Source organism: Crocodylus siamensis, chromosome 3, assembly GCF_052110815.1.
Source record: "Crocodylus siamensis isolate JL-2025a chromosome 3, ASM5211081v1, whole genome shotgun sequence".
NCBI lineage: Eukaryota > Metazoa > Chordata > Crocodylia > Crocodylidae > Crocodylus > Crocodylus siamensis.
Window position 1 is genome coordinate 20,064,034 of NC_143397.1, and position 26,367 is coordinate 20,090,400.

The 26,367-nt window shown below is 41.1% G+C and overlaps 1 protein-coding gene across 8 annotated transcripts in view; it reads left to right on the forward strand.

Annotated features, from left to right (window-relative positions):
* Positions 1–26,111, forward strand: part of NEDD4L (NEDD4 like E3 ubiquitin protein ligase) — a 347,734-nt gene extending 321,623 nt beyond the window's left edge. For all 8 annotated transcript variants that reach the window (XM_090037858.1, XM_090037859.1, XM_090037860.1 and 5 more), the window contains 7 exons: positions 6,256–6,329; positions 9,347–9,407; positions 10,232–10,291; positions 11,863–11,970; positions 13,624–13,720; positions 14,664–14,736; positions 19,334–26,111. In XM_090037858.1, coding sequence (XP_089893984.1) covers positions 6,256–6,329; positions 9,347–9,407; positions 10,232–10,291; positions 11,863–11,970; positions 13,624–13,720; positions 14,664–14,736; positions 19,334–19,436 — 576 coding nt within the window. In that variant the 3' untranslated portion in view covers positions 19,437–26,111. The remainder of the gene's footprint in view (positions 1–6,255; positions 6,330–9,346; positions 9,408–10,231; positions 10,292–11,862; positions 11,971–13,623; positions 13,721–14,663; positions 14,737–19,333) is intronic.
* Positions 26,112–26,367: the final 256 nt, after the last annotated feature.

A 26,367-nucleotide genomic window follows, 5' to 3' on the forward strand; every position in this document is an offset into this window, starting at 1 on the left:
GTGTGGCCCTGCATACTAGATTGGGTGTGCAGGCCCAGATGGGGGCAGTGCAGTCTGATCCCAGTATGTGGGGGCTGGGTGGGGCAGTATGGCCTGATCCCAGCACACAGGGGCAGGGTGGTTCAGGGCCCTGCACCTGATCCTGGTGGCCGGGGTGGTATGGGGCCTCAGACCTGAATCACTGTGTTGGGGCCCGCTTGAGGCAGCATGGAGCATGATTCTGATGCAGGGGGCAGAGTCTGACCCATGGACCATTCCCACACCACTCATCTGGCTTGCAGGGCCAAAAGGTCAAAAACTGTTGCCTCAAGCTATTATAGTTTGTCTCAGTGTTATCAGTTAGCCCCTGAAAATCACTGATCTTATTTTATCAAAGCATACTTCATGGGTATAGACCAGTTTTTGAATGGAGGTGCTCTGAGGTGGTCCTTGGCCAGGTGTTGCATATAGAAGCTTTGTGTGCAGATACAGGCTTTGAGTTTTCTCCATGAGGGTGGGAAATTAAATGCATGTGATCTTTACTAGTAAATCTGCCTCAGCTGGTAACTTTTTTCCTCCCTATTACTGTTGATTTTAACTAGCTATGGAGTTTAGATATTTCACAAATGTGTGCAGGCAGCTACATCTTTTTAAATGACGCAAACATCCCACATTTTGTCTAGTAACGTTTATAATTCTTTGCAAATATACTTTGTGTGTGTAACACACACACACACACACACACACACACACACACACACACACTCTGGAAGTTTTGGGAATGCTTTGACCTAGTTTTTATCTAGTACTACTCTCACTACTGCAACTTCTACTGTTTCATTTTCTAAAAACATAAGGAGAGCATTAAACAATAAGCTGAAAAGTAACATGATGGGTGGAGCTTCATTTTTGTCTAATTTACCTCCCTTTAGGTATAGGATATTATTCATAATGAATCTCATTTCATCTGTAGTCATCTCTGACTCTAGGTCACTTTGGTGTCATTTCTGTTCCTTTAGTAGTAAGGCTATTTTTATGCAGAGACAATTTCTTTTTATTGTCTTCAGCCATCTGTTCTGACTGTAGATGACTTTGCAGGTTGGTTTCATTACTGTCTCTGCATCCCACCGCTCTTTCAAAACATGCTTATTACCCCTACTTTTGATGTCATCAGCAAATTTGATCTTGGCTTGATACTTCTAACTGAAAAAAAAATGACAGGTTCTGTTTTTTTATGCAGCAAAATTCCCATTGAATAGTCAATGGGACTATCAACACACACTGTGAGAAGACTAGAAATTAGATGCAAGCACAGTGGCATAACTAGAGCAGGGCAAATAGGGCAAAAAAGAGTGGCTGCTGTCCCTGTGCCCTGGCTGCCCAGCTGCCTCCCTACACTACTAGGCTGGTCTAGGGCGTGTGTCTTTTCTTGTTGCAGATTATGTGGAAATGCTTTGTGTAGCACTAGTAGGCAGCAGGCCACAGTTTGAGACTAGGCTGATTTATTATGTGTATAACTTAGCTTCCTTGCTTCTCAGTATCACTCTCATTGGGAATTTCGTTATCATATTGTACTGGATGCAAAAAAATGTAATATGACTTCTTCTGCATGGCTTTTGCCATATTCAGGATATAAAAACTGGTGAATGATTACGTAAATTGTACATGTATAAGAATTCCATAAAAGGTGGCATTGCCCATATGTGTGTTTTGCATGTTGAGTTGTTTTCTCTTCACCTTCTGTAAAGGAAAAACTGTTTTCTAAATGAATCCATTGAAGAAATGTTTAGATACTATTTACAATATTTCTTCAGATCATCTATCCAAAAATGTGCTTTTTTCCATATTTGTTTTTGGTAACGTGGTATACTAGTGACTCTGTTCTGTTGTTTCTCTTGTCAAATAAAAACTTCAGTTTTTAGTGGCAACACAGCTTCCCAATGCTATATTCTGGGTGTGCTGCCACTCAATCTTAAGGTACCCAATTAGGGAATAATAGACTTCATATAAACCCATTCAGTACCTCTCAGCTGAGGTGTACTAGCTCTAATACTGATCTCTCTGTGTGTCTCAGGAGCTGGACTAAGACCAGACCTCCTGTTAGAAAGACTAGATGCCCAACAAAACTATCTCAGATTTATCTGACTATAGTCATTTCATTGTGATAGAAAAGGGAAAATGCTGCTTTCACATTCAGCATTCATCTATTCTTTTGGTTGCATGATGCTGATAATATATGGCAGCTGAGTCTTTAGTTGACAGTATTAGAATTTTACCTTTTTCTTCAAGAGAAGACCTACAAGTATGTTAAAAGGAAGTCGTTTAGGTTGCTAAGTCAAACGTTAGAAAGTTAGGAAATGCTATATTTACAGTTAGCTCCATAATGTTAGTTCTCTCTCCTGTGTGGAGGTAATAGTCTTTTGGCATACTTTTTTTTCTTCCCCCGAGGACACCTATATCACTGTCGTTGCACAGGTCAGCTACAGAACATTGCAGAATTGAGGCTGTGTGTAGGTTGCCCACTAGCCTATTCTTATTCTAATTTCTTCTTTAATGAAGGATTTTGGCAACTATTACAAATGATTCTCATTTGTTAGGAATGTAGGAAGGAATTACACAGTAGCTATTTTGAAGATGCAAAGAGCCTAACAGGTTCTTTAAAAGTAGGAAAAGAAAAGACCTGTGTTTATGCCATGTTCACAACTCTTAATGACAAAGATATTACTTGCCGTTGCCTAAATGCTGCATAGTTTCTGATGACAGGAGAGGCACAGGCAACAAAAACTCACCCCCCTTCTTCTTGCATGCCATTATTTGCATCTGTGACCTAAATATCATTATCCCACATGCTCTTGACAGGGTAGCTGGTTTGTGGTTTGCCTTTTGTTGTCTTTTTTTGACCTTCAGGGTACTGCACAGCTGGGAATCTGTCTGCTCTGAGTGCTGTACATTATTGATAGATTTTTATCACCTCTTTCCTCAGCTCCATTTTAATAAGCAATTAGTGTATTATTTCCGTAGCGACTAGGAACCCTTGAAATGAAAATGCTAAGATGTGTATAATAGGGAAGTCAACAGCTTTACTGAACCAGGTCTGGGCTCCACTACAGCTCACTCTTTAAGACTTCAAGGTAGAAGGTAGCCAAGTTTAGTTACACCTGAAGGCAAACAGTGCGTGCCCGTCCTTGTCTCCCTTCTGGATCAAAAACAGTCCAATCACATATATCCTGCACTAGAATGAGTTAATTAGGTCTTATTATGTCTGCAGTATGATTAAATACCTAATCACAGCATGACCTGAGTTTAAAGTAATGCTTCTGAAGGATTCTCTGCAGGCTTGCTGCTGTTTTGCCTATTCCTGAGGGTTGTTCAGGAATGTTCAATAAATATTTTCCTAAGGCATGTGGAGAAATACTTCGGTTACTTTTCCCTCTGCAGTTGCTTCTCTGGAGCATGTTGTTTCATGCCTCTTCTCTCTGGGTTCCATCACCTACTCTGTTCGTCAGTGAAAAGATACTCATTTTATGGTGTGTGGGGTGCCCATCCCATATAGTTTTTGTTGAATTTTGTCAGTTAATTTCCTTCTCTTAGACCATTGGTTGTAGTTTACTGTAAAACCTTAATCATTTCTAGTGATAAAGTATCTGCTAATGAGTGGGGAAATGAGTGGCTTGGGGGGGGTTCTCTTCAGCAGCTCTAGAACTGTGCTATCAGCAGAAACATTATGTAGCTAGCAATTTATTTTAACAGCAGTATTTATCATGTTCTTGTCTCTTTGGCATATCAGTTTCAGGATGGTTTGTGTTCTAGTTTTTCTTTCTAACTCCTCAAGACATTTGTCTAACACTTCCGATGGTTGTCCCCCACTTCATCTAACCCAGTGGTCCCCAACTGCTCTAGGTTGCAAGCTGTAGGGTGTCTCTAGGGTGCAGGGTCGGTCTGTGGGCTGGATCCAGCACACAGGATAGGTCCATGGGTCTGACCCAGCATGGGGTCACCATAGGTGCCAACTACTGACTTTTATTTTTACAGGGTAGGGGGCCCTAAGATGATGCCTCTTCCTCTGCCCCACCCCACCTGCAACACCACTGGAGCAGAGTTCAGCAGAGCTGGGGGGTGGGACAGATGCAGGGTGCCTGTTTCAGGCTTGGGGCTCCTAACCATGCTGCCCTCCCCCAAGGAGCCCCATGCTAGCCAAGGTGCAAGGTACCCCCTGCCCATCCCAAAGCAGCCCTCCTGTGCCCTGCTTCCTGGGAGTGTGTGCAGCAGCAGGGAGCTACCTCCACCCCTGGATGAACCACTTGTGGCTCTGTCCCACTCCTCATCCCAGCCCTGGGCCCCATGCACCACCCTGGCTGGGCAGTGCCCCCAGGCCCAGCCCCTTCCCCACTCCCTTCCTCACTGTGGGGGCCTCAATCTGTCCTGCTCCCTGCTCTCTCCCCTCCTAGACTTACCTTGCAGGCAGCTGGGGAAACTGCTGTCCACTGCTGCCTGCAGCTGTATTCCTGGCCACATGCGTGTGTGTGTGTGGACATACACTCAAAACACTGCCTGCATCCTACTCTCTGGAGCCCCTTGGGAAACCCACCATTTCCCACTTTTTTCTGCAGTGAATGGAAAATCTGGATCCCTGCATGATACCGGCAATCTGGGATAAATGCTGTCCTGAAGTCATGCAGCTTGGGATGGGGACTTGTTGTTCGTGTTTCAGTGCTGTCCTGCCCAGTTAAGGACAGGTGGTCATCCTGCCCTCTTCCTGAGGGGGACCAGGGCCCTCAGGGCCCCCACGTACTTGGCTCCAATAGGGTCAGCATGTGGTCCTAGTCCCAGTGAGCTGAATAAGACTTAAAGCTCCTGGTCTTGGTTCCAGCCCCAGCCCCATGAATACCAGATCAGGTCTGCCATCCCAGCTACAGCCTTGCACGTGGCAGATCAGGCCCATTGCCCTGGGTCTGCAGGTGCTTCCCCAGACCTGATTATGGGGCCTTGTCACCTGCCCCATGAGGCTTGGAAATTTGGCAACATTAATTGCCATGTTGGGGAGCCCCATGCTCTGGAGGTTGAGCACCACTGGTCTAACCTGCAGTACTTTTTTTTGTCACCCACATAAATAGTGTTCTGACTATTTCTTTTATTTAGCCTTTCAGTGTAAAATCTTTTGGGGGAGAATTCAGAAGTGAATTTCAGCTCTGCTTAATAATAGGGGATAGGCTCTGTGCCTAGCAATACCCTAATAAGGGACTACACATATTTGGTGGAAAAAACAGTGTCTCATTAGATCCACAGGGCACGTGAGGGGATGATGTGCGTCATCGACCTCTGCACTGACCCCAAACATGTGAAATGTGCCCCCACAAGCGATCTGAATAAGGAGAAATTGGGCCATAGAAATCAGTAACATCTCTTCAGGATAAAGGGGATCATTTGTGCTTGGAGAAGAGAGGAGAACAATCTAGGCTTCAGTGTCTGCAACCTTATTAACCTGCTCTCTGAATATTTGCATTGGGTTTATCTTTGGAAAAGGATGGTCAGCAGTAGTCAAAAAGTGCAGCCAACTTAATATTTCGTTACTAAATCCAAAATTAAATTGTGTGCAGATTTGTATGAAGCAGAGTTTGGTGCAGTTCAAGAAAGATGAAGGCAGTGGTGCCACCTTTACATTACTTGGTATCCAGTGTGAGTCTGTCATTAACATTAGTAGACCAATCCAGGTGCATCTGCCAGTGAACCTACTGGTGACTGTACACAGGAAAATCCTTCCCCTGCTAGTTGAGCTGATATTGTAAAGTTGGTAGAACAGTCCAATCATCATTTAATGTCTTGGGATATGTCTGGGGGTGGGGGGAGTAATCCAGGATTCATTACACAGCCAATCTGTGTTCTTTACTCAATAAACTATTTCTTACTGAATTTCATTAATTTAATTCTTTACTAGCTCAAATAGTAAACACAAAATGTAGCCTCGTCTGCTCATTTGCTACTGAAATATGGTATATAATTCAAGCTCTTAAATCATACAGAAGTTGTCCTCAGTGACACTGTCTTTAAATATGAAACATCTCGATGCATTATTAAGTAATTTGCCATTTTTAGTAGACAATCAAAACCAGGGAAAGCGGGGAAGAGAGGGGTTTTTAATTAAAGGAAGTAGTTGAATAGATACTTACGTAAAAAATATCTTTTGGTCAACTTCTAGCACTCTGCCTAAAGATAATATATTGTGTGGAATATTTCTGGAAATAATTTCCAGTTTTGTTTTTTTTTCTTTTGAAATAGACTTATCAAGTCGACTTGAAGCCTAATGGATCAGACATCATGGTAACAAATGAGAACAAACGGGAATATATAGAGTACGTATGTACTTATGGCATTCCTTTCAAAATCTAACAGACCAGAAAAGGGTTTTAATGTATAAGCACTATACTGTGTAATATAAATTCTGTTGGAAACAGATTGTCAGTGAGAAGAATTCTTTTTGTTAACAACAATATTCTGAGAGCTGGTTCTTTGCTTGTTTGAATTTTAGTATTCTAAATCATTCTACAGATTATACCTAAGGCTAATGAACTCCATACTGCTAGTTTTCTTTTTGATATTTTGGCAGACCAAACAGTCAAGACTTGGGTCACTATCTATTCTGGGTAGTTTAGTTACTCATATAAAATCCAAACCAGAAACAGGTCTAGATCTAAACAATAACATCATATTTGGTTGTATTCTCACAATATGTAGTTAGCATATCTTAAAAAAACAAAAACAAAACTTCACATAAAAATTTGAGGGATTTTCCACCCCCCTCCACTACCAGTACTCAAGTTGGTGCGTACTTGTACTTGCACTCACTCATACTCATATGTATATGTATGTAACTAAACACATTGACATAAACACACACACACTATGTACACATCTACATTTAAGTGCGATTAAATTTAATGTGCATTAAGTGATTTTTGGCAGGTGTCTACACAGGAAGGGACTTGGGACTAAAGTTAGTCCCAGGTCCTTGCAGTCCTGCCATGTGCCCGTGTGGCCACCAAGGGGAGCTCCAGCCTCTGGCTGCATGGCTGCCAGCTGAGCCAGCACCTGACAGCCATCTGGGAAACTGATCCCTGGCTAGCCTCTTCCCTGTCCAGGTGCAGGGGCAGCATGCAGTGTAGGGGCAGCACACGGCAGAATTTAAGAGTCATGGAATCAGGAGGACAGCAAAAGGGTGCATACATCTGTAGCTATGGGATGAGAGAAAGCCAGAGGATATCTGCCTTTATGGTCTAGTGCCAGGGTGGGCAATTATTTGGGACTCGAGGGCCACATAGGTTGTTTTGATGAGTTGTCACAGGCTAGATCAGCATCCCTATCCTTCCTCTGCATAACAACTCACTAAAACTCCCTATGGGGCTTTGGGTGGTTGGGGAATAGTGTTTGGAAGCAGGAGGGGTGGGCAAGGCTGAGATCATGGGGCCAAGTCAGAAAAGTGACAGCTTAGGGCCTGGGTACAGGCTGAACTGCAGTCCCCTCCCTGCGCACCCTGCCATGTGGGGGGAGGGGTGTGCATGTAAGTTGGGGGGGGGAACTGCTTGGGTGCTAGGTACTGGGAGCCAGCCAGGGGGTGCATGAAGCAGAGATCGCCTGGGCAGGCATTCTGCGGCTGCCCCCTGTGGTGCTCCACATGGGGCCAAGCCCTGCCCAGGCAGCCTGCACCACACTCCTCTACCCTATGCCTGCCAGCCTGGCCCCAGCCAGCGCACACCTTCTGGCAGGGCTGTTCCCAGTGTGGCTGCAGCTGGCCGGGTGCTATTCTGCTCCACTCATTTCCAGCAGGAGCCACCTGGCTGACACTTCACGCTCTACCCACCCAAAGCAGTGCCGGAGGAAGAGCCACTACTGGAGGTGTGAGGAGCACAGTAGCACCCAGCTGGCTGCAGCTGGACAGGGAACAGCCCTGCTGGAAGCTGCGTGCGCTGGCCAGGGCCCAGGCCAGTGGGGCTGTTCTGCTCCCCTCACCTCCAGCAGCAGCTCCTCCTCCTGGAGCCACAGCTGCAGGCGAGGGGAGCAGAAGAGCCCTGTTGGTCCAGGCCCCGACCAGTGTGCACAGCTTCGAGCAGGGCTGTTCCTAGTGTAGCTACAGCCAGTTGGGTGCTGCTCCATGCCCCATGCTTTCAGCAGCGGCTTCTGCCACTCCTGCCCTTCTGCAGGCAGGCAGGCAGGAAGGAGGGGAAGCTTCAGCTGAGTGTCTTCTGCCGGAGGCAAGGGAGGCAGAGCAACACCTGGCTAGCTGCAGCCACACGGGAACGGCCCTGCCAGAAACTGCACATGCTAGTCAGGGCCTGGGCCGGCAGGCACGGGCAGGAGCACAGTGCACGCTGCCCTGGCAGGAGCAGGTTGGGCTTAGCCTTATGCGAAGTGTTGCAGGGCTGCCACAGGCCGGATCCAGTCACTTGGGCCAGATCCAGCCCACAGGCCGTATTTTGCCCATCCCTGGTCTGGGGTTTAGGACAGTTGACTTAGAAGAAGGACATGCTGAGTTCTTGCCCTGGCCTCTATAGTTTTCATTGGTTAAAACCAATCAATGGAAATGCAGCCTAAAGTTATCTTTAATAATTTCTGCTTTAAACTGAATGAGTGGAATAACTTTCATAATGTCAGTGTGGAGCTGCATATATAAACATAGAAGCTAAGTCTTCAAGCAATAGGCCTTTACATTTAAATTCCTGAGCCCATATTTAAATACAAGAAGTAATTGTACACTTCCACTCCGTTCATTAGAAACTGCTAGATGTTAGGTTATTTGGAAAAGAGAATGCTTATTTAGATTACTAAAATAAAGGTAGATATGAAACTAGAAGGCTAACTTTAGGTCTCTGTTTTTTTAAGATGTTAGTCATAGAGACTGTAAGCTATTTTAATCAGAGACCCGGCTGTTTTATCTTGTTCTACTTCAAATTTAATCTCCATAGGAACAAAAAGATTAATTTTGTGTCATCTCTGTACTTGTACTGAAAACCTTTTAATGATGTGGAAAGGTCATATCTAAAAAGTTTTAAGCATATGTGCAAAACATTTATTGTCAAATTCTAAATTGAAAAGATATTCACTGGAATTACTTTTTTTATTCTCACCAGTGTGTTTGAACCATCTTATTTTCCTCCCAGAGAACATCTGAGTAATTATCAAACATAACCCTGTGCTCAGCAGGTTTCAAAACAGCAGCATGAATTAGATTTTTTTCCTTTTATATGCTCTGCTACTTTTATAGCAGTGTTTGCAGTGTTTCCAGCTTCTCGTTTACAGCTTCAATAGAGTAGTTAAACTATCTGTATGTTCTGTTTTATCTTCTAATGGAAGTGTTTTTGTTTCTCTACTGTAGCTTAGTCATCCAGTGGAGGTTTGTAAACAGAGTTCAGAAACAAATGAATGCGTTTTTGGAGGTAAGTTTCATTAGCTGCTGCTATCTTCCAAATGATATTTTTAGTTCATAGATATTGATTTTGATTGGACCAGATTCTTCTTTGTGTGGAATTTTTCAAGCATTAGATTTAGGATTGAGAGATTTGGCATGATCACAAAAGTACTTAATGCTTAGAAAAGTTAGTAAAATCATGGAAACATTTTTAGAGTTTTTTGTTCTCCAGCATTACACCCCCTTCTTTGAAATTTAAGTAACATCTTTGAAATTAAGTAATCCCAGACTTCTAAATGATAGATTTCTAATGCTGCCTCTCTCCTGAGGGACCCTCAGCCATTCTCTGTTCTCAGTGCCCTTCCCTTCTGCTGCTGCCAGCCATAAATACTTGTGTGCCCCACTGCTTTCCTTGCAATCATGGATCCTGGAACACAGCAATCCACAAATCCTACATTTTGATACTCCCTTGAGTATTTCAAATTTCACTGCAGCTCCGTCTGCTGCCACACATTTTTTCAGGCTCTGGTGTCTTTGATATTGCAATAGTCACTAATTAACAGAACACCAAATTGGTTTCAACTGGTTCCTGCTCCTGCCCAATAATTTACTCATCAGAATAATTTCCTGGTTTGTCTTTTATGCAGTCCACATAGTAGTTAAAGCTGTTGGGAGAAGACAAAAATTCTATTCCCCCATGCATCTGTTGGTTTAAAAATCCTCTGGTATAGGAATGTATGTTAATCTTGAGGAAGATTACTCAGAAATTAAATATTATCAGCCAAATAAACATTAGATAATGTTAAATCTATCACTAAGAAAATACTGAGTTTTGTTTTTTCTTCCTTTCAGGGATTCACAGAACTCCTACCTACTGATTTGATTAAAATTTTTGATGAAAATGAGCTGGAGGTTAGTATTTTCAGATGACTTGGAGACAGAAGATCAGCACTTCTCATTATTCTTAGATATTCTCCATTCTGGACTGAACAGTTGAAAATGGGTGGGCAAAATACGGCCTGTGGGCTGGAACTGGCCGACCAATTGATTGCACCTGGCCCACAGCGCTCTGCATGGGGCTGTGCTCCCACCTAAGTCAGTGTGTGCCGCACGCCCACCCCACACCCACTGATGGCCCCAGCCAGTGCTCACAGCTTTCCAGCAGGGCTGCTCCCACTACTGCAGCAGCTGCCCGGATGATGGTTGGCTCGCCCCATCTCCAGCAGCTTCTCCTCCTCTTGCTCCTGCTGTAGCACTCCAGGCAGAAGGTAGCACAAGGAAGCAGTGGTGGCTGTGGGGATGTGTGCTGGGCATCATGTGCCCAGCCGGGCACTGGGGAAGCTACAGCTGGGCAGCTCCTGCCCCAGCACATGGGGCTCCAGCTCCTGGCTGCCTTCCACTCACTTGGCTGGCTGGAGCTGTCTACTCATTGCACTGGGTGGGTGGAAGGCAGTGTGGGCTGCCCCAGGAAGGAGCAGGTGGGGCTCAGCCATATGCAAAATGCCATAGGGGCATCCATGGGTGGCAGGGTGGGGACAGACATCACCTGTACTGCACTGTCCCCATGACCTCTGCTGCACATACCCGCTGCCCTCCATCGCCCCTCCCCCCCACTCCCCAGCCAGCTCCTGGAACCTAGCACACAGGCAGCACCGCAAATGCACACCCACCCCTCTCACAACCCCTCAGCCTCCCCAGACACAATATATGCGAATAAGACTGTATTTTGAGCTATTATGCAATTGCTTCTATATACACTACTCAAATCTAAATCAGGACAAAAAAATCTTTTTTGCAATAAAATTAAAATATGTTATAGTAGATGTTCGATTTTTAGTATATGATTTGTTTCTTACCTATAATTTGTTGAAATATCTTTTGAAAGATTTTTTGTGCGGCCTTTGACAGCTCATCAAAACTCGTTAAGGGGCCTGCCAGCTGATGTAATTGCCCACCGCAGGTCTAGAAGTACATACTGGGAGGGGTGGGGCAGGGCTGATACACTAATCAGTAAGGAGTGGGAAGGTTTTCTTTCTAGTTATTTAGTCTAAGGAATCTCTTTTTCATATAACAATGACTGGAGGTTAGGGAAGTGCTTTTCATTGAATTGAAAAAAATATATACTCCCTGATTAAGTGAGATGCCTAAGTATGTGCATACCTTTAAAGCATCTGAATTTAAATAGCTTGTTGACCCAGTGCCATCATTATTATGCTAGCAGTTTGTGTGGTTTTATGTTAAATGCAATAAAAGATGTAGTCTGTGCTCCGTGGAGCAACCATATTAATTATAGTGTCCTCTGCACTACAGGGGCATAAAAATACTTTGAGAACTCTATTGAGGAAACAATACGACTTCTCTTTGCATTTGTATTTCCATTGCTTAGCAGTGTAAAATGGGGAGACAGCAGAGGGAAGGGTTAGAATAGGTACGGTGGTTTCCTTACTGTACTATTTTCTATTAACAATTACATCTATATATAGTTACTAATGTGTGGCCTTGGAGATGTTGATGTTAATGACTGGAGACAACATACGATCTACAAGAACGGATACTGTCCAAACCATCCTTTAATCCAGTGGTTCTGGAAGGTAATACATTTACCACATTCTGTTTATTATACTCGTATTTCTGAGAGTCAGATGTACAGCATTATACTGCATACAGTACTGTCAGGTCTGAGGTTTTTATCCTCAATGAGGGTGCTGAACAACATTTATGCAAGCTGGACAGCCATGATGAAAAGCTCCCAATTACTATTGATGCATGTCTTAGTAGATAGAGTAAATTAAATCTAAATACAAGCCATGAAGTTTGAATTTGGGGTTTAGGTTCAGGCTTGTCTCTAGCTGAATGACTTGTGGTGTAAGGTCTCTGTAGGGTTACAGATGTTCATAGAAATATAGATGTAACGATGGCCATTAAACCCAGCTGGGTTTGCTTGTTTATGTTCTTACATAACAACCCACATCCTACGCCTAGTGTATCCTTGTGCATACTGTTTAACCCTATGATACGTGTTTAGTTTTTGTAAAATTTCTTCATTGCCTCATGGAAGAGGAGCTATTTCCTCTTCCCATTAACGGATGCCTCTATACCTACAGTCCATTTTGCCATGGGAAGGTCAGTCTGATTCACTCTCTGCTACCATAACTGGGTTTCTTCTAGCTCTTCTGTCTTCCTAGTTTTCTCCACATAATTTAAATCCATCTGATGCACACTTCAGCTAGCCAGTGACTTCTTAATATTACTGGATTTTTGCTCCCCTCAAAGAATTTTTGCTTCCTCAAAGAAGAGCATGTCTTCTTTGAGGAACAGGAGAAAGGGATCCATCTTGTTTCCTGCCCTGTGTTAACCTGTGCCTGTACCAGCATGGGGGTCTAACCTATCAGTTTAGTTTGTGTGATCAGCCCTGAAATTTCATTCTTCATTTGTACTTATTTTCTTACTGGAAGATGGACTTGTATTTCTTGGGCTATTTCATGAGGAAGGCAGCAGTGTCTGCTTCGTTAAATGTGAGCTCCTTCTTGGAAGGAGCATAAAGAATGAAAAAGTTGGGACTATGATTCTAGAAAATGTCATGGAGATGTTTGTCATAGGTAAAAGCAGCAGATCAAAAACATGTCGATGCTTTCTTGCCCTTTTTATATATCAAGGGGTTAGAATAGCCATAATAGGCGGATACAAGCCTACCACCTCAGAACAGTAAGATGGGTAATAATTTGGCATTGAAATACAGTGTCCACTTGGTTTTCTTTTCCCTTTTGGATTCCTGCTCTGTTATCTGACTCTAGCAAATATATCGTGTCTGTTAAGTGAAACTAATCAAATATCGTAGAACAGAGTAGCCACTATTTTATTCAGTTTTGAGGAATCTCAGTCATTTGCTTTTCTGTAATCTCCTTCCATTAGGAAGATTACTGATGCAATTCACCCACTTGGTGTGCTGTAGCAGTTTGTACAGATTGTACCAAAAAGACTGCCAGTTCATCCAAACCACAGCAGACAGCTGTATGACGTTTTCTTTTTAACAGTGGCAACTGAGAGAAGTCTCTTCGGGCTAAGACTAGACAGCCTGGTTTCATGGCTGTGGTCATAAACACTGTATGGCTCTGTCTTTTTGAAGTCTGTTGTCAAGTTCCTGCAATATAAATAAAAATTGGTTAAAAAAAAATCTAGCTGATGACAGCCCATCCTGTGGCATGAAGTAAAAAAGCATAGTGACTGTACATATTTGTTAATAGGCTGTGTTACTGATGGATGCTGAGAAACGTATCCGGTTACTGCAGTTTGTTACGGGGACATCACGAGTGCCTATGAATGGATTTGCTGAACTTTACGGTGAGTTAATAATGGATTGATCATAGGTGTGTCTAAGCTCTAAAATCTCTTTTCTCTGAAACATTGAGACCATTGGTGCATGTGATGAGATCAGATTCTATTCCACCCTTCAAATGGACTTAGGGACCTGAATGCAATACTGTTTCACTCTACCCGAGTCCCTGAAAAACTGTTATTACAAAAGGTAGTTGGGTCCCTTCCCCCACCCCCTGCTTTTTTGTGACCTGGCCATATGGGTAAGATGGCAGTTTTTACATTCGTTAATTTTTAGAGACCTAAGCAAGATTTTCAGGGACTTGAGTGAGGCATAAAATAACACTTGGGTGCCCAAGTCCACTTAAACACATAAGAGGTGGAACAGAATTTTGCCCCAGGTGACAGTCGGAAAACCTATAAATTAGGGGAGCCAGGGAAATTGTGAAAGAGATTTTGAGCCCAAGTAAACTGAATTTTTTTGTCCCTAGCTCTTGAAAACCTATGGAGACTTCTTAAACCCTCCCTGACAGGAAATGTAAAGGGATAATCAAGGTCAGGCCTGTGTGTCAGAAGCATTTCTGGTCCCACAATGACATCAGTGCATACATGCAGCTTGTCCTTGGCAGAAATCACTTTATTTCTGTATAGAGTACGTGCATGTGGTGCTTCCATGTGTTGGAAACACACAAACACGTTACTTTTGCAGCAGTGATTTGTATTCATATTTCTGGCACTCAATACATTCATTGCAGGTGTATGGAATAACAAGCGCATAGTATTTACAAATGCAGAGTTCAGTCCTTCACTGCTTTAGCGTAGCTTTCAAGTGAAATGAAATTACACAAATTTGCATCAGCTGAGAACCTAGCCTGTAATTTGTGCAAACATTTAATTGTTGGCTCTAGCATTTATGCAGCCCCATCACAAATCCACTGTTTATCCTCGTGTGTTTTTACTTTTTGTCCAGGTTCAAATGGTCCTCAGCTGTTTACAATAGAGCAATGGGGAAGTCCTGATAAATTGCCCAGAGCTCACACATGGTAAGTGAGAACATAGAATTAAGGCATTTCTGGATTGTTGCACAGCCAAAAAAGAATGGACACCACTGAACAAATTTGACACTGAACTGAACTTGGTTTTCAAATTTTGCCTTTAACCTATAAAGGGACTTTTCTATAGAATTGGGATAATTTCCATCATGGCACTAACTGCTAGAAATTTCTAAGCATTTAGAGTTATGTACTCTTACAATGGCTCTGGCATGAAACCTGAAAAATTCCAGAAACCAGCAAGGCTCAGCATCAGTGAATAATAATTACTTCTCTTAGTTTTCTTTGTTTAACCCTCTCCTTCAGCATACCAAAGGTTCAGACATTTTTATTGAAACAAATATATAGATTCACTTAAACCAGTTGAAATCACACTGATACCAGGTCACTTTATTGTGGTACAGACTTTTTATGTTCTCTTGGATTGTGCTCTAAGCATACTTTTAAAGTTGGAAGGTTTCTTCTGTGCTACTGCAGCCATATTCAAATGCTTTTGTCACACAGAAGGGATTCTGCTTGTCAGCTTTTTCACCTTTATTTCACACTTTATTTCCAGAAATTGCTACCCCTAGATAGCAATGTTAATTTGGTAATTCAAATGCACCCATTAGTCTGCAAATTGCCTTAAGCACTTGGCAATTAAACTACCATGCTAATGAGATGGAACTGTCTTCTATAATAGTTTTAATGCCTTCTGCTTGAAGTTTTTTCTCTATATCAGATGTAACATATTTCATCAAATGTATAAGAAATCAGTCCTGTCAAATCCTGATCAAGCGAAGCATGTGGAACTCAGGGCCCCCTCCCTACCTTCTACAATGGTACCCTTCTATCATGCCTGTTGGATTGCTCATCCTGGTCTCTTGTACTTTTTCCCTTGCTGCCCAACTGGCCAGCTTTAAGAAGAGGGATGAGGGGTGCTCTGGGTAATGTGCAGCCCATGGTTTGGTGGTTGAAGCACTTTGTTGAGACATAAGCGAGACCTAGAATAGAATCTGGGTCTTCTGCTACATGGACAAGAACCATAATGACCAGGCAACCCCCACTGCCTCCTTTTTTTTATTTCAGGCAGTTGCACACAGACCTGCCACAAATGGAAGTAAAATCTAAAGCTTGTATGAAGGCCTAAACAAGCTTTGGTCTTCTGGCACACATTCATTTAGTGGCACAATGGAATCTGATTCCCAATCCCAACAGTCGTGCCTTCTGCAGTGTCGCATGTGTATGGCAAGAGGCACCATTTTGGGATTCAGGATCAGATCCTAATTGTACCATTACTACTTGCCAGTGCCAGGTGAGTCCAGAATACTAATTCAGCACCAGGTGCTGGCAAATTCGGCACCAGGTGCCACAGCCTCATGGAGGCCAACAAGTAGCTGTGTGTCATCCCCAATCTTGGACAGTCCTGGGTCAGCTTCATCCAGGGCTGTCAGAACATGCGATCAGCTGTGGCTGGGCTGCTAGGCACAAGGCTTTACAGGGGGAGTCAAGGAGCTACCACCCCTAGGGATTTTTAACCTATGGGCTCCCTCCCACTGGGAGCTTCTGATCCTCCATATCCAGCAGCCAAACTAGAATTGCCAGGTACAAAATTTAAGCTGTCCGATAGGAGAAGTGTCATCACCCCTTAACCCCTCCAGTTATCAGCCTTGGACCAGAGGTTGGCAGTCAACTAATTGTTCAGTCTTGGGGCTGGACTGCACTAGGGTCAATTGATTGTTGGTTGATTAGTTGATTTTTCAGTCTTGGTTTCACTCTCAATATAAGGTGACATACAGACCAGCCATAAAAATGTTCTGTATTATATGTGGAACATTTTTATGGGTTGTTTCCCATTTTATGGCACCTTTAAATTGGATACAGCACTTCCCCATTTATGCCATAATTTAACATATTAATCACAGCATAAATGTAAAATCCATAGAAGGGGCCTTGCATACATGACATTTAGGTGTATAAAGGAGAAATAGGAGATAACCTTTGACAAAGCTAAAAACAGTAGCTCAGCAGCTCTAACAACTTTAAGATTCCTGTCAAATATTGTGAGGAAGAAAATCAGGAAGAGAAATTATACATATTTTCCCGTGTCTTAAAACAGTTGCTTGATTTTAAAGGAATCTGAATCTCAGGCCTTAGCATTCTCAAGTCAGTTCTACCACTTGATAGGAATGGGGAACTTCAGACACCGCCGGGTAAAGCATGGGGTTTTGTTTGCAGTGAGAGGTAGATGGCACAAAGGGGGAATAGGGTACTCCTGAGGGGCACAGGGAGAGAAAGAAAAGTACTTCACATTGGCAGTCCATTACTATTCCTTCCCTTGTTTCATATGTCTTACAAATTTATCACCCTTTCCTCTTTCTTTCTGAGAAACTAATGAATTGAAATAGATACTTGACGTGGGAAAGCAAGATTGGCAAAAATACAAATAGGGAGTTGATATCTCTATTTTTGATGCTAGGATTCACTTCAGAAATCTCTCCTCCTCCTCCCTCTTTTCCCCAGTCTGTACTGCTCTGCAGGCAGCTTTTAGTCTCATCACCATGTACCTCGATTCAGTTTCCATGAAGGATTTTATTCCCTTCCTTGGAAAGTGGGTATAGAATTAGCAATCTGAAAAATACTGAACAAAGCACAGCCACAGGAAAACACCTTGCACAGAGGCAGCTGGTTCCAAGAGGCTCCGTATACCCTTGTCATGTCACAATTCACTGAAAATCTGAGTTCACAGCTCAATTGACTGAAGTTGGCCAAAAAATGGCCAAAACCTGCAGGTTACAGGGACTAAAAACCTATGAAGCAAAAGCACCAAAAGATTAGTTACTGCTGTGAATGCTTCTTGCTTAGGAATTCCTCTAATAAAAATGTAATAAAAATTCTAGAGGGTTTTTGGGTGGATTTTAAGTTATCGTAAGATAATTTAAACAAACAAATTGAAAGTCCTTGTTTTAAATAATTGGTTTTAATCAATTCTTTCATTTGTATTGCAGTTACTTTCTTAATCAAGGCACATTCTCATTGGTTGGCATTAATCTATAAAACATACAGACTTGCAAATAGGGCCTTTATGCTAAGTTTGATTCAGGAGGTACACTATCAATGTATGCATTTATTGAAACAATTATAAAACTTGGTATTTTCTGATTTGTATCAGCCATATATTACTAATATATTAGAAGATGCCAAAAGTTCTATTGTTTATTGACTAGATAAACTTTACTTATGATTAGTGTCAGGAAGTTATATTAAAGTAGTGACTATAATATAATTACATGCACAAAATGACTCGTTATTTATCTTCTTTAAACAAACAAATTATCTGGATGTGTAAACTGCTACACTAGTCTACAAAAACAGAGTCAGTCGGAACGTAAGTAGGGGGAGACACTGTTAAGCAGAAATAATCTGCTTAGATGAGTTTAGTGAATGACCCTCATAAGATGAATGGTGATGTCTCTTGGAGTCAAGAATCTAGGGGCTTGGTCCCAACCCGTGATGACTTGACTAGTCTTTTGTACCCAGCAGCACAGCCCCCCATGGTGGCCTTCATTCTTGGAACCAGCTGTAACAGCAGTACATGATCTGTTGTGACCCTCTTATAAAGCCTGAGCACAGGAGTTAGTTATCCCACAGATTCCTTCGCCATATTAAAGATCACACAGCCTTTAACTCAGAGCTTTGGATGGTTGCTTATGGATTCAACTTTTTTTTTTGCTATTTAAATGTTTGAAGGATTATAATAAGTTTGGGCCCTGACATTTCCTGTGTTAAATTCATATTTCATTTTAAATGTTTTTTTAAGGAAATTGTTTCTTAGATGTTTTTAAATATTTTGTTGTTTAAAGCATAATTTAAATGAAAAAATCAAGTTCTGTCATTTTTTTTTTTTTTTTAATCACATCTGGTTAAAAATACTGTAAAATTTATAGCATTTAGAAGACAGGTCTCTCCTTTGTCTGTGTTTTTAACAGTATTCTGTAGCAGCAATTTAATTTTTTTGGTTTTCCATGCATATATCCAGATATCTTGCAGAACAGTTTGCATTATCCAGTAAATTCTCCAAGGGCTTGCCGGTGGACCTGCTGCCTGCCATGTGTAGCTATCTCCAGAGGGTAGATGAACATCTGTCCTTTAAATTCAGTGCATCTCTGCTGAAGCTCTGAAAATGATGAAACTTTTGTGGAAGCCTGAATTTCTATTAAACTACGCAACTAAAAATTACCATTTTTTAAGCCAAGCCAATTTTAACAATTTTCCAATCTCTGGTCTAAATAGGAAAAAATCAGCTGGCTACCTGTGAATGTGAACTTAAGTACAACCAAGGTGTGGGTTCAGCTGCTATTAGCAGTGTAGGGACAGAAAGGACACTAGAGAGCTATTTTCAAAAGGACAATAAGTTTCACAGGCAAAGGCAGCCTCCATTTTGTTAGTATTATTATTGTTGCGGTTGTTACTGTTTTTGTTACTTATTGTTATCATGGCCAATAAGAATGCTATGATGATCAATTGTAATAAATTATTGAGCCATATACAGTTATTTGTCAATTTTAAATTGATTTTTTTAGTGATACTTTTTCTACTTCATTTTCAGCTTTAATCGCCTTGACTTACCTCCTTACGAATCTTTTGAAGATTTACGAGAGAAACTTCTTATGGCAGTGGAAAATGCTCAAGGATTTGAAGGAGTGGATTAAAACAGCTACTTTTTTTTTCTTTTTCCATCGAGCAAGTTCTGCTTGCACTTTTGAATTTTGCCTAACGGACAGTGAGTGACTATGACTGAACAGTTGCACAATGTTGGTTCATGGAGCAAATCTCTTCTACAGTGCAGTTGCCTAAATTCAGAAGTTTTGAACTAGACCCTGTGGATAGTATTTCTGACACTTCCACAGCAAATTACCCGACTGGTTGATGTGTACTCTGATTACATTTCAGCAGGACTTGTTCTATTTATGTTGTGCCTCTGTAGGCAAAGCCCTTAATAAATATTTTACATACTTTCTAATGACAATGAATGGAATTAATCACTTTACAGGTATAGTATTACAGCTCATGTTTACTTTTTACTTGATTTAGACATATTTTCAGATTTTATTTCATTACAATTAAAAATATCATATGCTTGGAAAAATGAGCATTTTTCTTATCTTAATTTCATACCGGACTTGATGCCAGTGGCATTTTTACTTTCAAAGTGCATTTTGAGCCTTGTCTCCAACCTATTGGATAAGTAGAAGAAACCTTTGTCAGAAATTTTCTACAAATGGGATATATTCAGAGCAAATCTAAAACCTTTTCACTGAGCACATTAATATTTTCTGTACCCAGAAGAATAAGTACACATTGGATGTTACATTTTTGTATGAATCAGTAGAATAGTTGTAAGTTAAGAGAGGATCATAACATAGCATGCCAAATCTCACATTCAATAAAGAAATCGCCTCATTTATTCCTTGGTAATATTTACATGTGCTATAAAGCCTTTTGGGAAAGGGTTGGCATCATTATAGAAGAAGATGCTTAACCTATCATTAACTTTGTACAGTGATTCTTCTATTATCCTTTCCTCTTTACTGTTTGCAATGGAGGCATTTTGAATGAAACCTGGCACTGCTTGATTTGGAACTGTGGAAACCAGATCTTTTTTGTCAACCTATTTGTATGCATTTGCTAATGATATCGAAATAACATTTTTTTTGTTTTGTTTTTTGTTTTGTTTCTAACTGCACCAACTCTAAAGGCACTTTATGTAACACATGGAGGTCATATCTTTTTTTAAATCCTAAACATTAATGTGATTATATTCCTTCTCACTGCACATGTCTTTCTGGTGCAATATCTATCAATTGTGAATCTGGCTGCTGCTGATGTATAAAATCCAGATGTAGAGCTGAGCCTGCAGACATGTTCTCACCAATTGTTTCTGTGATTTTATTTTTTACTCTATCACAAAGATTTATTTAATATACACAGCTATCTAATCAATTTTGTTACCTATGACATGTTGCATGCTTAAACTATAATGCCTGAGTTGCATCTGTTGTGTGATAGATTAAAGATGAAAGAGAAGACTTGCATTTGATCCACTGAAGTGAAATGGTTACCGCAGTGATAAGGTAGACTGGAGGGTGTAGATTTAGAAATGTGATTACGTTCAGCTTTGTAAGTTTTTGCCCAGGTACTTCACGTCTTCTAAAAATCCACTTGATCGTTATTCATAAGTAAGGTGATAGAGTGCAAGAACTAAAACATTTTCACATAGCAGATACTGTTCACTACCAGCAATGGGTGTGGCAGTAATTGCTAGCAGGGAACTTAATGAGTATAACCTCTGGCTGTAAAACCTACTTTAAGAAAACTTATCAAAGCTGTTAACATTTAGCAAATACTAATGGGTGGAACTTTGCCTGGATGGGAGGTCACCTTAGTGCACTGACAATAGGGTGAAGAGCCAGCAGGTGCATGTAGAAATTCTGAATGGTTTAATTGGTACATCGATTTAAGGTTGATTCCCTCTCGATATTATATTTATTTTCTGACATTCCTTTTTGTTTTGTCTGGTGATCTGAAAACTTAGACATGAAAATGAAGTGGACTGAATCCAAATAGATGTAACACACTACTGTGATTGCTTCTGACCTTTGGAGTGGGTTGTGATCCTGATATTCTTAATGTAATTCAATGTGCCAAACATCTCTAGCTACCATATGGCATCACCTCTGAAATATTCTGGGTCATTTCTCTTTCTTTGGACAGTCTTAAATGGAAACATTTCTGTATGTTTGGAGGTTCCATTTCACTACAGTACTGTATAAGATTCTTAAGCCAATGGGCCTTGAACTCACATTGTGGACTTTTAAATATGACCTAACATGTGCATATAAAGGGAGATGTGATCTAGCAATTAGACTGAGAAGAACTGAATGTCAGAGAGGCTTGGTCAAATTGCATAATCCCAAACTTGCTCAGTGTGACTTTGCTTCTGTCCCTGATTTCCTGCCTCTAAAATTGATTTAATAGTACAGTAAAAGCTGTGTTAACCAGCACTTTATTAGCCAGAAAACTCTATTAACTGGCATCTGATCAACACGGCAAAAGCGAAACTGGAAGTACCACTTCCAGGGGACCTCCCATTTCGCCACTGCGAACTGAGTTTTTCTTCACTACCTTTTCGGCCCATGGCCCAGGGCAAAGCAGCCTGTGCGGGGAAAAAGCAGCCTGCATGGGACGTCCCTCTATGTCCCCCGGCACATTGATGCACGTTTGATTAACCAGAATATTTAATTAACCATCATCCCCCGTTCCCGGAGGATGCCGGATAACAGAGCTTTTACTGTAATTACCTGCCTATATCAAAGCCCTTTTAGACAAATGCTGTTGTAGAGCTGGGGGCTATCAAACAACAGAGTATAATGTTTTAAGATCAAGTTTTTAGAAAGTTTAAGTTACTGTCTTTTCAGATCTGCTAAGATGCACGGACTTTAAAACAGAAATTCCAACAAATGGTAGACCTCAGTAATGCATTTTGCGTATTGAGAGGCAGCAAAATCAGTGTGGATGTGCTTATGGCACATTCAGCATTGGAAAACCAGTTTAAAAAAAACCGATCTCCTACATGCCATAGTCAGGAAGTATGACTGCAGTACATGAAGGCAAGTCCAAGAAATATTTAATCTGGCTAGTCTGGTTAATAATAGAAGTGAAACAACAGGGACTAGCTGCCTAAATCCCTGGCAAGCCCAGGCAGCAGGTGCTAATCCACACCTTGCTGTGCAAGAAAAGGTGTATAGAAAAGTTTTGTATTCTCTGGTTTGAACACAGATAAGTGCATGGAGCTGCTACATTGCACTTAAGCTAGCTAAACTTCCAGTAGTTCAGTTGTGCTAGAACGTCACTTCCCAAGTGCAGCCTGGGCAGATCATGTCCCTAGCTCATTTAGGGCTAACTCTGCTATTGGAAGCACTGTTAGTGGAAAAAGAACACTGCACTAACATAGCAATCTTCCTCCTATACCCCAACCCAGTTAAGGGAGTGCCATGCAATCCCAGGCTGTCTTGTGTCAACATAACCTCAGAGTCCCTTGAATTCAAACCTCACAGCACAAAAAGGGACCTATCCGTTATTATTGGATCAGCAAGTCATTTTGCCTACTGTGGTGGTGGATTGTTTAATGGGAAAAGTGAATTGTCCAGTATGACTTCTTTATTTCACAAAGCTTTTTATGTTGCCTATAAACGTTCTTTCTCGTTGGCTAGTGCTAACAGGCTGTTACTAAGCGTCATATTTGAATAACAATCCTTGGCTTTGTCTATAAGGAGTTTAGCCACCAACATAGCTATGTTGATGTAACTGCACTGATGCAGATTTCTAGGGTAAATGCACTGCACCGTTGCAAACAAGTTGCTGTTCTTAAGGTAGTTGCATCAAGGCACAGACAAGAGTAGCTCCCCATTGTAACTCATGATGCTTCGTAGGAAACACCATGAGTTTCAATGATCTCCTGGACCAAACAGAAGTTTGCTGTTGAGCCCTGGAAGTGGGGAATCCAGCTGCTGCTTAGAGCAGCTGCAAGCCTGCAGCTGCTCTCCCCATAGAAAGGCCCTGGCACTGTCTTCAGAATGGGAGGGGGGAAGGAAGCAGAGGGAGCTCATTCTGGAGGCTCCAGTCTACCCACCCCACCCTCCATCACCAGCTAAAAAAAACGTCATTTTGTTACCTATAACAAAATGACATGTTGTAAAACCAGACTGAACTCCCTCTGCTCTCTTTCCCCACTCCCATTCTGAAGACTGTGCTGGAGCAGGGCCGAGCTACTGTCAGCCCAGCCTTGCACACAGTCACAAGTTACTGAAGCCACTCTGTTTTGGAGTGTCTTCATCTGAACCCTCATGATTTTCGTGGGCTGGGGCCCTTTTAAAGCACTTTACAGCCGTGCACTTCTGTTTGGTCACAGAGAGTTTTCAGGGGCCAGATATGGCAAAAATTGTCACTTCTTCTGTCTGCGCATTCAGTGGCTAAAATCTCCAGGATAGACAAACCCCTTGTGACAACAAAAAAGGCTAATATGACTTGTACAGTTGCTCTTTAACCCAGGGAAGTATCTTCAGTTATGCAATAACCTGTGTGGGTGCGGGCATACAATATTATGCTTCAGTGACCCTTTTAAAGGAACTTGATTTTATACTGCAGATTACCGTAGCAGAGTATTTGACAGTTTAGTGTTGGCTAATATGATGCACGATAGGGTTTTTTGGAGTTCCTGTTCTAACATGCTGCAGCCTATTAGCAATCTGTTTGGAACTCTTACTGCCAGATTTCAAGAACATTTTCTTGAAAAGTGGCTAATTGTCTCATTATTAAACCTTAGTTAATGAGGGAATTGGTCCATTGGAACCTATGCCCTAACACTGTGCCTTTCTTTAATTTTTAAATTCTGCATTCAGATTTAATTTGCCTTGACCAAGTACGTATGGGTAGCTCACCCCCTTAATCACAAAGCCAGTACTGCAATACAGTTTGTATTTTAAACGATATATCCATCCAAATCATAATTTGGAGTCAAGAAGTCAGTAGCCATCAAAGATCTTGCACCCAATTGATTTGTCCATTTGTTCACATCAAGGCTTTTAGATCTCTGGTTTTCTAGTAAGAGTGGTAATTTATATAGAGCAAAACACAGTAATTCCACCTTGCATTCCTAGCCAATGGAAACTCATGACTTGGACATCTTTTCTTCCTCTTATCTTCCTTCTATCCTAAAGTTAACAAAGCAGCTAATCCATTATATTACCAGAGCTTATTTTTAAAGTCTCTCATCCTACTGACATCCCTGCCTCTGAATTATTTTTTATGTGATTGGGCTGGCTATGTGCTGTCATGCAGTGTTTTCCAATACATCAGTAGAGGGTGCTGCTATGCAGACTAACCACAAGGTTGGTGCCACGCCTAATCTCAGTTCACCCAAAAGAAACGCACTGCTACTGTGATGTTTAGTCTTTCCAGACTGGTGATCATGGCTGCAGAGTTCTGCATCACACACAAATCTCAGTTTTGAGTTACCAAACCTGTTCAGACATGGGTGCAACTCTGGTGTCTTTAAAATCCACAGGAAAGCTCTGATCAGCTTGAATGGGGCCAGAATTTTACCCTTTGTGTTTAAAACTGGGAGGAAAAAGTCATTTGAACCATATTTTTAATGTATATAAATAAGTACAGCATGTTCACAGAAATAGAGATGAATATTCAATGTGGAAATTATTTTTAAAATCTTAAAATCAGTACCAGATTAGACATCTAGCAAGCATCCTTTTGTTTGGTTTCGTAGCAAAAATCTTTTCTTTTGTATAGAATTTCAAAATTAAAAAAAAAAAAAAAACTACCCTCACATCAGACATCTATTCAAAGATGTTGCACTAAAGTAATGCATGTTTGCAATGCACTGAGGAAACTTTTGATACAACTGGAATTTAACCATATTAATGTTCTATATCCCTCAGGTCTGTCAAACTGCACAACCTTTATTGCTATCACATTTTTTATAAGCACAAACCATGAATAATCATGGCTATATATTTCTAGGTCATCCTGGTCTTTCTACTTTGATCTTTCATTTACAACATCATGTTTTCCTTCTTCAGGTTAGCGTCAATGTAGCCTTGGTTCCTTTTTTTACCACTATATATACATATATACACAGTATGTACCCACATACAATTGAACATATATGTATTGCGTTTTTATACTTCTTTAATCCATTCTGAGTTCATAATTGGCTTTAAAGAGGATTATAAGCAGTTTGTCTCCACTACAGCTTCAACAAAACCACGCCATAGTGAATACATTCTGATTCCCAGTGGAAACCTCTAGAAGGTGATGTTGCTGAGCTCTATGTTTGTGAACCTTTGCCTTTATTCAAATCGAAACCTGAAACGATGACTACTTCCAAAGGTGGAAAAGTGTTTCAGACATTCCAGATGAAATTTTGCAATGTTTCGTAACTTTTTATTGTAAAATTGCTTCAGAATATGAGGCTATTTGAAACAATACTAAACTGCCTTGAAATTGATTTTAAAAAGGAAGAAACAAAACTACATATAAACAATACTCATTTTCACAATCAAAAAAGCTTTAAAATATGGTTGGATTTGATAAACAATGGGGGATGGTTTTGTTTAAGGGCAAAATCATTTTTTCCGTTTATTTTCTTAAGAGAAGTGAAGGGAATTGTAGTTTGTTTTCCTGACAGCAAAAGATCAATGTGACAAAATGAAGTTGTTGTAATGAAATGATGCAACTTGTTAAATATTTAATAAAGAATTATGGAAGCTGGAACATTTTATACTTCAAATACATGGTTTGTCTAATTGAAACTTTGTTTTGTTTTGTTTTGTTTAAAAAATAACTTGTGTTACGAGTCAGAATTTCCAGCAACCTTCTCTTGGTTGATTTGCAGAAGTAAGTGAATACAATCGTAATATCTACTCTGTAATTTATTCAAGTAGTTCTACCATCCAAGTATTTGTAAATTCTAGAAAATGATTTCTGCTTTAAACTTGATGACTCATAAGTAATATTATATTAATAATAATTAGTAGATATTATTACCACACACATTTCTTTGAAGAA